This window comes from Triticum aestivum, chromosome 1D, assembly GCF_018294505.1.
Source record: "Triticum aestivum cultivar Chinese Spring chromosome 1D, IWGSC CS RefSeq v2.1, whole genome shotgun sequence".
NCBI lineage: Eukaryota > Viridiplantae > Streptophyta > Magnoliopsida > Poales > Poaceae > Triticum > Triticum aestivum.
Window position 1 is genome coordinate 179,240,978 of NC_057796.1, and position 10,873 is coordinate 179,251,850.

The following is a 10,873-nucleotide window of genomic DNA, read 5'->3' on the forward strand; positions in this document are numbered from 1 at the left end:
AATGTTTCCATCCCAAAGCTTGCGGTTTTTCGGCGTCGCCAGGTGCCACCCATCGATGGCGGGCGCAATCCCACCCACCTCCTCCTGAGGTGGCGATCTCGACCAACGAAGCGACTTTCCCATCTCCAGACCTTGATCTGCTGCAATGGGATTGCTCAGACTGAAGCCATGGCGAAATCCCTGCTTGGCTTGTCGACACTGGCAGCGGTAGCACCCGCGGGTGCCGTTTCCCTTCTTGGAGCAGTGCCATGGCCTCTATATGTGCCCTTCTTCGAGCACCGGGGGAAACCCTTGGTCCAGTTCTTCATATCAGATGGCGGCAACGTCACAACGTCGCTCCCCTTCTTGAAGGCGACATCTTGCTTGCTCGCGGCATCCCCAATGTTGGAGTTAGAGATGATCGACGCCTTGCCGGTTCGGCTTGCCCCTCTACCTGGGCTTGGCTTGGTGGTTTAGCTGTGTTTTTTTCCTTTGTCCGGGCTGAGCATCATGTGTCTCCCTGCTCTGGGTCCCATGTTCACGTCTTCTTATGTATGCATCCATATTATGTGTTGTATCCTCTTATGCACTCACTCTGCTTTCCTTCTATCAATGCAATGATACGCAAGCTTTGTGTATTCGCAGAAAAAGGGCTTTGGTTGATTCAGTTTATAAGGAAAACCGGATCGAAACCTTGAACAAGTTGACTTTGTTTATGAGGGAAACTGGACCGAAAACCTTACACATAGCAAGGGTAAAAGAAGATGAGAGAAAGTAAAAAGGACGCTTAGAACATAAGAACCATTGCCATGAAAGACAAGTAAATGTGGGGTGTTGTTGAGGGATCACAACACCAGACTTTGCAAGCAACATAGCGCACCACACTAACGTGGGTACTGAGCCCGACATCGCAACTCGGGAGCATTTACAATCAACGAGTGCAACAACATGAACCTTGACGGGGATAAATAGGTACAACTACAAATTTAATTGTTACTAGCAAATTTAGGAAATAAAGCGGAATATGAAAGTGAGCCTAACAATTGCTAAGGTGAATCTAGTGTTAAGCAATATATTCAACAACACCAAGTAGCAAGGTAAGGAAGCACAATAATATGTAAAGTAAAGACTAGAGACAAATAACCACAAGTACTCCCTCCGTTCCAAATTAATTGACCTCCATTTGTCTAGACACGGATGTATTTAAACTCTAAACAAATATAGATACATTCATATCTAGACAAATGAAAGTCAAGTAATTTGAAACGGAGGGAGTGGATAGTTAGAGTTAAGAATAACCACAACTTCGGGAGCCAAGGATGTATGTCGATGTTCACTTCTTTGGAGGAAAGCTAGCCATCGTTGGAGGGGCGGATGTTACCACAAAGGCACACCATATTCTTCCTTTGGGACAACACCACGAAGGCGTTTCTCAACCATTAGTGATAGACCTTGAGGTGGTCTCCAAACGTTCATAAACTTTCGGGGGGTAATCAGAATGAACGATTCCTCTCCGAAGAACTCCTACCATGAGTCTCCAACCTCCAAGAGTAACAACATCAAAGGGAAAAGCTCAAGACTTGCTCAAATCATGATTTGCTTCGGTCACGAGGAGAGGGAGTAAATCTATCACTTGACTGGAACAACTTTCAAGGACTCGCGCAAACCCTTCCGCGATCTAGGATTTGGTGTGGAAGGGTGAGAAGGAGCACTTCTAGGGTTCTTGGGATATTTGGAATGGAGTGGTCAACCCTCTCCGGGGTGGGAAAGGGGTATATATATATAGCACAAGAGCAAATGTGGCCGTTGGACAAAGATGTGTTGTTAAGTGTCGGACGACCGGTGGGTTACTAGACGTCTGGTGGCAAACTGAGACATCGAACATCCGGTGGCTGAAGCAGGTCAGAGAGCAGGTGTACAGGTGTATAGCCGAGAATTGGCTAAGAGCCCGAAGTACTAGACGTCTGGTACTGGCCGGATATTCGGTGTTTCAAGGAGCATCGGACGTCCAATGAGGATCGAAAATCCGTTAAAACGGTACTGGATGGATCAAGCCGGATTTCCGATGAGGACCAGAAATCCGCTGAGTTTGGCTCTGGATGATTTTACCAGACGTCCGGTGCATTCCGTACACTAGCTAGCATTGGAGCGACCAGACGTCTGGAGAAGACCAGGCATCCGTTGAAATCCTTTTGTATGGGTGCCACCGCATTTCCGAATAGCGTCGACCGGACATCCGGTGGCATTGGAGCGACCGGACCCAGAAATCTGCTGAAAACCTTCTGTAGAGGTGCCAACAGATTTTCAGACAGCGCCGGTCATCCGGTACCAGTTGAGGAACTGGACATCCAGTGAGACGGTGAGAAACATGCACTTTTCCTAATAGCTCACAGAATGGATTTTGTGAACAAACACCATATGAAATATATGGTGGGTGAATGATGTGTGACATAACTGAAAGATGTGAGTGCTAAGCATAGAAAGAAACCACTGGGTTCTTTTTAACAATTCTTTCACGAGCCCCAATGATCCACACTTCCCTATACTCAAGAACAAACCGAAAAGCCTAAGCTATTTGTCTTTGTTTCTTCGTTCTTAAGCAATATAGAAATGTGTAGACCACGATCCACAAACATATGATTCCGCAGGGACTAAACCCTGTGATATACTTACAAACATAATTAGTCCATATATGTCATCAACATCAAAATAGGATTAATGATATGATGTTCAATCTCCTTTGGTAGTTGACAAAGCACATAACTCTCGATAGGTGAATATGTGACATGTTAGGACAGCAATTTTGTTGTGGGATAAAGGAAATCACCCCCTGCACACGTGCATAAATGATCTTGACGTAAAACAAGATGCACAATGTGAGGAATGGCTTCCCCTAAATCCTACAACCATTCTAAACATTTTATCCATTTCATACAAAGTTTTATAAATGTTTCGATGGCCACTTACCGGTGCCAGCTTATATACAAGTAACACACATTGCAGACTTGACAATTGAGTTTTGTAATGTAATTTCATTAACAGTTTGAATTTCTAACAACGACAGACACTTGGCCAAAGTCTAATATTTTGGATTCAGAGCAGACAAAATCTGTGCTAAACCAGCCCTCTACTCTTTCCTTCAAACTGTAACACTGCATTCTGCGGCACATACTGTATCTAGCTTCTACAGTTAATCCAATTCAGATAGATTAAACGGTTGCGCTTGGCGCTCATTGCCTCAGCCGTTTACACAGAAAAAGAAGCCACAAAATTAAATTATCACAAGGAGCATGATGTTACACAACTGAACTTCGATGGGGAAACAGCCTATTACACTGAAGAGAGCAGCCCCGTCCAACCCTACATATAGGCAAAAGGAAGAACTGCAATGGTTGTGGCAACATCATTTGGGCTTCAACAAGACCCCACATTATATTCATATAAATAATGGTAACACACGAGTAGTCAACCGTGCCTGGTGTTCTTTTAAGATGTTGACTTCCGCCGTACGACCAAATCATCAGCTGAGTAGTACTCCGAAATAAGCCGGTACATATATGATGGACTGTGCCCGCCACTGTTTGGTAATGATTGGTAAGTGTTACAAAGGGCATAGTAAAAAGGAAAAAAATATATGACATGTATAAATCAGTCCAGGTTTTTGTTTTAAAACAATGTATCTTATTTAGTTCCCAACTGTGCTAGGCTTCACTGCTACTTATCAATTATAAATCGTAGTTTGTAGTTTTTACCCATAAAGTTTCACTTGATAGAATGTGATTTCATGCATAAGCTCTATACCAATGGATATCAAGATATAGTAATGGTTTCATCACACTGGATGTTTTAACATGGTAGATGATATGTAGATGGCCCTGGACAGATGACGTGCGGTCGAGCTCCGGGTTATGCAGCAGCTCCATCCACGCCGCACCATACCTACCATATCTCTCTACGCCGACGACGTAATTCTCCTATGCCACCCCTCGCCGGGTGATATCACGGCGGTGAAGGAGATCTTGCATCTCTTTGGGCGCGCCTCCAGCCTGCACGTGAACTTCCAGAAGAGCGCCGCGGCCCTCATCCGATGTGACACCGAGGATGCCGCCCATGTCGTCGCGCACCTGGGATGCCCCATCGTCGAATTCCCGCTAACCTACCTGGGCATCCCGCTCATGCTGCGTCGCCCCACCGCTGCCCAGCTTCAACCTGTCGTCAACAAAGTCGCTGGGAAGTTACCCTTCTGGAAGGCGTGGCTCATGAACAAAGACGGCCGCCTTGCCTTCGTCAAGGCTGTCCTGAGCGCGATCCCCATCCATCAGCTCCTTGTGCTCGCGCCGCCAAGGAAGACCATCAAACTCTTGGAGATGATCGAAAGAGGATTCCTTTGGGCTGGCCGTGCCGAGGCCAATGGTGGCAATTGCCACGTCAACTAGCGGCGCGTCTGTCGGCCAGTCTCGTTCGGCGGCCTCGGCGTCCATGACCTCGAGCGCACCGGCCTCGTCTTGCGCACGCGGTGGCAATGGCTCAGCCGTGTCGATGATAGCAGGGCCTGGAACGGCCTTGACTTGCAATTCTCGCCCGAGGAGCGCGCGTTCTTCTTCGCCTCCACTACCATGACAATCGGCAATGGCCGGCACGCCCTGTTCTGGGAGGACAGATGGATCAACAGGTGAGCGGTCTATGAGGTTGCGCCTCTCCTTTACGCTCGCATCCCCAAGCGACGTCGCAAGTCCAGAACTGTTGCTGATGGCCTCCATGCGAACCAATGGGCCACCGACATCCACGGCATGATTGGCATCCCGGAGATTGGTGAATACCTACGCCTTTGGCACATGATCGCCGAAACTACCCTCAGCGACGCGCCGGACTGCATTCGCTGGAAGTGGACCGCGAATGGCGAGTACTCCGCCAAGTCCGCATACCTTGCCACCTTCCACGGCTCCACCCGCTGCTAGGCTTGGAGACTCACCTGGAAGTGCTGGGCACCGCCGCGTGTGCGCTTCTTCCATTGGCTTGCCAACCTTGACCGTTGCTGGACGGCAGACCGCCTAGCACGACGCAACCTGCCGCACCCACAGCGCTACCCGCTATGAGATCAGGCTCCGGAGACGATTCATAATCTTCTCCTGGGATGCCCTTTCAGCCGACAGGTGTGGCACGAGATCCTCTCATGGTTGCGCCTCTCCTGCCCGCTGCCCAATGATGATGCCACTCTCCACGACTGGTGGCGCTCAGCAAGACAAGACACCCCTAAACCCATGCACAAGGGATTGGCTTCCACTGCCTTGCTTGTCCCTTGGATGATTTGGAAGCATCACAATGGGTGCGTTTTTTAGGGCGCCTCCCTGTCGGTTACCTCCCTGATCGCTAGGATTAAGGAGGAGGCTGCCCTCTGGGCCAGAGCAGGAGCTTTAGGACTCCGCGTCATCCTGCCACAGACTTGGGATGTCCACTAGTGTGCCTGTACTCATCTTGTAAACTCGCCTCCTAGGAGGATTGTACCAAACTTCTTCTTTTCAATGCAATGAAACGCAAAAGTCTATTGCGTTTTCTCGAGAGAAAAAAAAGATGAGGTGCTACGCCAGCCTAGCACGAAAAGAGCAGGGGAGAAACTTGGGGAGGATATGCTAGGCATTGTGTAGCCAAGCTTAGGGCATGGCCAATAGGTAGGCCCAACCTACTGCCCGCAGGTCAATCCATGGTGGCAAACTGCTAGCCTCAAGGTGGCAACTAACTGCTAGCCTAAAGAGGAGGCCGCTGCTTCGGTAAAGAAAGGAAAGAGGGAGAAGGGAAGGACAAAAAGGGTGTGGCAAACTGGGGAAGCAAAGGCGCATGCAGGGACCTGTCAGGGAGCATGATGGGTTGGACGGTAATCCTTATGGGCAATGGCCCTGGCTCTGCAAGCCTACGTGGATGTACGGGGGCAGCACCTTGCTGCTACCTCCATGGTACATGCTCTTACAAACTTGGAGGCTAAGACAAACTAACAAACTTCAGTGAATCTGTAAGAGAACTAAACTGCTAAGAGCATCTCCACTCGCCCCCCACCCCCCCAACAGCCCCCCCAAGCCCCTTTTTTATCGCTGGCTCGAAAAAACGGCCCAATCGCGCCCCCAGGAGCCCAAATTTCGCCGGTTAGGGCCAAAATCGGCGTCGGTGGACCCAGGCCGAACCCAGCGCGCTTCGGGCCGACCAGGGGCGCCGGGCAGAAGAAAAAATGCGCCAAAACTTCCCGTGCCAGATTCCCACCCCGTGGACCCGCCGAGTCAGCGACTGCATCGTCGTCCTCATCTCATCACCTCGGCTCCCGCGTGAATCAATGCCAAGGCTGCCGCCAGTCAGCCTTCCATTGATCACGGGCGGCGCAGTGAAGGCGAGCCGCCGCGCGTCCCGTCCCTTCCCGCCACGCGTCCGCACTGCTGCCGCCCCCTCACCGCTATAAAAGCCGCCTTCGTCGCCGCTCGCCACACACTCGCCTCGCCACAGCCATCTCAGTCATCTCTCTCTCACCGCCGACCACCTTCTCTCCTTCGCCGGTCTTGTTCTCGCCCTCTCTCCCTCTCTCTCCTTTCCCCGTCAAGCCCAACCGATGGCGGAGAGGTTGCCCGGCGACGGAGCGGCGGACAACGGCTTCGGCCGCCGCCATCTGCACGAGTGGGAAGCTCGTCTTCTCCACAAGGCCAACTACCCGGTGCCGCCCGACATGCGCGTGCCAGACTCGTGGAGGCTTGGCGCCGGAGGCGTCCCCGTGGCCCCGCCACCCTCCGACGCGGAACGCCGCGGCGAGATCACGCGGATCCGTGCGTCATTGTTGCAGCAGCAGCCGAGGTACTCCCCCGACAACGCACCTCTGTGGACGGCATACTTCCAACGCCACCACGCCGACCAGCTCGCCTCCACCAACGGCGCTCCAACGCAAAGGGGGCACCACAACTCCGACGGCCGCCGTCGGTGGTGGGGCGTCCCCGGGCGCACGCTCCACACCGTCCTCAGGCACATCGAGGGCGGCAACGAGACGCCGTTGGAGCACCCGGCGTCGACGTTCTCGCGCCGGAGCGGGAGCTTGTGGCTGCCGAGGCGCATGGCGGCCACGAGCTCCTCGTCCTCCGGCTCCCGCTCCTCCGACACGCCGACGCCGCTCGGCCCCGTCAAGCCCCAGCCCCGGAAACGCCGAAGCGCCAGCGAGGGCCACCGCCAACCTTCGCCCCGTGGTCATCTTCACCTGGTCAGGCCAAAGGAGCCGGCGACGCCCGTGGTCGTCAAGCAGGAGCACGTTGAGATGGCCGCTGACCTCGAAACCGGCCTAAAGTGGGCGCGCGACGACTACGTGCAAGAGGAGATGGAGCGCCAGCAACGCGCTCTGGAGGAGATCGCCGAGCGACGCCACGGCCGCGAGGAGGGCGGCGTCATCGTCCTCGACAGCGACAAGAGTCGCCGGCTCCGACCAACCCCGTCTGCAGCGGCGACCCAGGGCAGGGCTGCAGCAAGGACGGCGGCGTGTAGGACGACGGTGATGGCGACAACGACGACGACGGCGGCGACTACACCGCCTTCTACAAGCTCCCCGGCATGAACTAGGCTCGGGGCGGCGACGGCATGGTTTTTTTTAGGCTTTTATGTATGTTTTCAAATTTGTACAAATATGAATGAAAAACCGCCTAAATTTCGTCCAAAACCGAGTCGTTTTCGTCAAATTTGAGCCAATTTTGCATTTGAAAAACAGCGTCTGGGTGCCAACTTGGGGCGACGGTTGGGAACCCGATCGCCCCCATTGTGAAAATATCGCCGGTTAACCCCCAGGAGGCGCTATTTCAGGGCCTTGGGGGGCCGAACGGCTGGAGATGCCCTAAGGATAACTAGGGATACTTATCCCCTTCAACTTCAGCTGTGACCCTCTCCTTGGTGGCCTTATTGTGCAATCTAACCCCACATAATATCGCTCCCTCCCTTTTTGAACAGCTCATCCTCGAGCTGGACCAAGGACTGCTGCTAGCCCCTTGCAGCCTCCATAGAATTGTCTACTTTGCCACCGTCTGAATCTGGATCAATAAGACGGAGAGTTTCTTGTGGGTGGGCTGCTGGAGCTGCTACTATTGCCGGTCCTGGAGGTGGTACTACTGGAATTGCAGGTGCAGATGGAGCTCCAAGGTCTGGGAATGGCTGGTGAACACCTAGTGCTACTTGCTGGGCTGTTGGGGGCGCCCACTGCACGTCGCTTGCAAGCGAGCCAAACTCATGGCGTCCAGCAGGCTATCCGGTCTCCACATCTACACGTCAAGCTGTAAAGATTCCTGCAGGTTAGTGGCGTAGACGGAAACCACCTGATCCTCCGGGTATTCTGGCGCTCAGCACAAGAGGGCATTGAGCTTCTTGTTGTACTCTGCCACCGTGCCTGTGTGCTTGAAGATGACTTCTCATAGGGCGCTGCTGCAAGCCGGCGGTCCAAACTGAATATTTATCAATTCAGCGATGCGATGCCAGGTTGAAATCCATGGGCACCCTTATACTGGTGGTACTACAAGTGTTTGTCGCCTGTCAGGTGGAAGGAGGCAATGCCCACATTGTCGTGGAGTCCGTACGCTGCGTGTCGCTGCGGTTCAACCAAACTAGCAGGTCAACTTCCCCGTCATTGATGGGAAACTCGACCTTGAAGAAGCGGGGGGGAGTTGTTGGCCGCCTTGAGATTGGTTTCAGAGAGGGACAGCACTCCATTGACTCCCTTCTTGTCGCTGGTGGAGCCAGATCCTTGTGTCATGCCATTCTCTAGCTTGCTGGCAGCCAGATTGTGGGCATGGACCTACTGGATGGTGTCCTGCGGATCACCGGACAAGGAGTCCAACTTCTTGCCCTGGTCACCATCTGTTTGTCCATGCCATCCAGAAGCTTCATAGGGAGATAAGGGCAGCGTTAATCTTATCGATATCTGCAGCAGTAGCGACGGCCATGACCGAACCGATCTGGTACCAAGATGTTATGAACATGGTAGATGATAGGTAGATGGCCCTGTACAGATGAGGCGTGACGCCCAGCCAAGAGGAGGCTGCCACACAACACGAGAAGGGGAGAAACTTGGGGAGGATAAGTGGGACTATTTTTCTGCTTGTCTATTGATTGATATTGATACACATTATATAGCCAGCTTACAAGTTTGGAGGCTAAGACGAACTAACAAACTTCATTTAGTAAATAAATAACTTGAGAACCAAGAAATACCTCCAAGAGAATTAACTGCTAAGGATAACCAGGAATACTTATCCCCTTAAATTTCAGCCGTGACCCCAACTCATGGAACTACAACACAAGGCACAAACTATTCGAAGTGTGCATGTTTCCAAACTTAACTCTCAGGCCAAAGCTGCACCAGACACACGCTTTGTTGTTTACATGATCCCAAATATAGGTGCAGAAAGTACTTACGTATCAGTGATGAAAAGGCTGACAAGCTTCGGTGGCACATAGTCAAACGTTGGATTGGCAACGTTTAGAAGAGGAGTACCATCCTGAGTACTGAAGTTCATGCAATTTGAGAACTCGCCAAAGTCAAGCAAATCAGATGGTGATTTAAGCTCGTTTAGTAAAACCTCCGGGTTGTGCGGATACAAAGGACACAACTGTAAAGTAAAGAATATTAGTGTATGAACATTATAACAGCAAACAACTACTTCTCTTTTAAGCATCTAAACTATGAACAAAAGGAATACTCATAGCTTGTAAGGCATAAAGCCTTCTACCAATGATTCAACTGATAGCTTTGCAGTCATATACTCCCTCCGTCCAAAAAAGCCATTTGAGGGACAAGCTTTTTCGGACGTAAGGAGTACTAGTTATTGTCATCTGCCAGAAGCCACAGAGGTATTACTCACCAGATCAAGCCTTAGTTAACAGGAGAACACAAAATCCAGTGGTCTAGTCTAGTTGACTGCTAAGAAAATCATCCTCAATACATTAAACTAGAAAAAAGAAGAGCAAACATAATGAAATGCACCATACATTTTGAGATATAAGCACAACTCAAGACAATAGAACCTGCCAGTATCAAAGTCGCATCGTGACAATTGAGATGACCAGAATATTTGCAGGGAAGAGTAAATGACCAAGTTCACAACACATTTTTGTATTGGAGCTAGTAAGATGCCCATGCTACGCTACAGAACCAAAAAACAATATAGAACATAGTTTACTCAGGTTATATTCACTCTGGTGCGTTCATTTACAAATTATAGACAACGGATAAAGGAACTACTGTTACATGTGAGGCAAATTAGGACAAGGTCCATAGACCGGACGAACCTTGGTAAACTTCGCTCTCAAGATGTGATAAGCTTTGGCACGAAAAGGTTGACAAATGTGAATTTTAAACAAGGATGGAAAAGGAGTGAACGGACAACCACCAAATCAGATGTTTAGAAGTAGGAAATATTTGAGGCAGTGAAAATATTTGGTTGAGGCACAATTATAATGATATTTCTGTGGCATGGCAAACATAGTATCACATCGTAACTTATTTGTGCCTACTTTTGCCTTTTATTTACTATGGTATATGAACACATAATTCTTATCAGAACCCAAACAACCACATGCATACGTTGACCAAACACTATCCCTTCGGAATAACATGAAAGCTTATATCGCCAACACTTCCCTTTCCTCAATAATTTTCTGGTATTGGGGGAATTGGGCAAAAGAAAACAGCTCCAATAGCTGCCCTTTCCCCAAAAAACTTTGGTGATCACCAAAAAAACAGTCCAACTCCCCCTATATGGAGGGGGAGTTGGCTATCTCCCAACACATGCGACGTCAATGCGCCGCCACCGCAAGACCAACGCGCTGCCGCCCGCACGTCACCGCCGCCGGACCACCGTCGGAAAGCCGCCAGAGTGCCACCATGCCA

At 50.7% G+C, this 10,873-nt stretch overlaps 1 protein-coding gene across 1 annotated transcript in view; it reads right to left on the reverse strand.

Moving 5' to 3' along the window:
• Positions 1–2,984: 2,984 nt before the first annotated feature.
• The window catches only part of LOC123180878 (translation initiation factor eIF-2B subunit beta), a 12,849-nt gene continuing 4,960 nt past the window's right edge, over positions 2,985–10,873 (reverse strand). Inside the window, exons 8-9 of the mRNA XM_044593050.1 lie at positions 9,400–9,593; positions 2,985–3,556 (exon numbers count right to left, since the gene is read on the reverse strand). Coding sequence (XP_044448985.1) covers positions 3,466–3,556; positions 9,400–9,593 — 285 coding nt within the window. The 3' untranslated portion in view covers positions 2,985–3,465. The remainder of the gene's footprint in view (positions 3,557–9,399; positions 9,594–10,873) is intronic.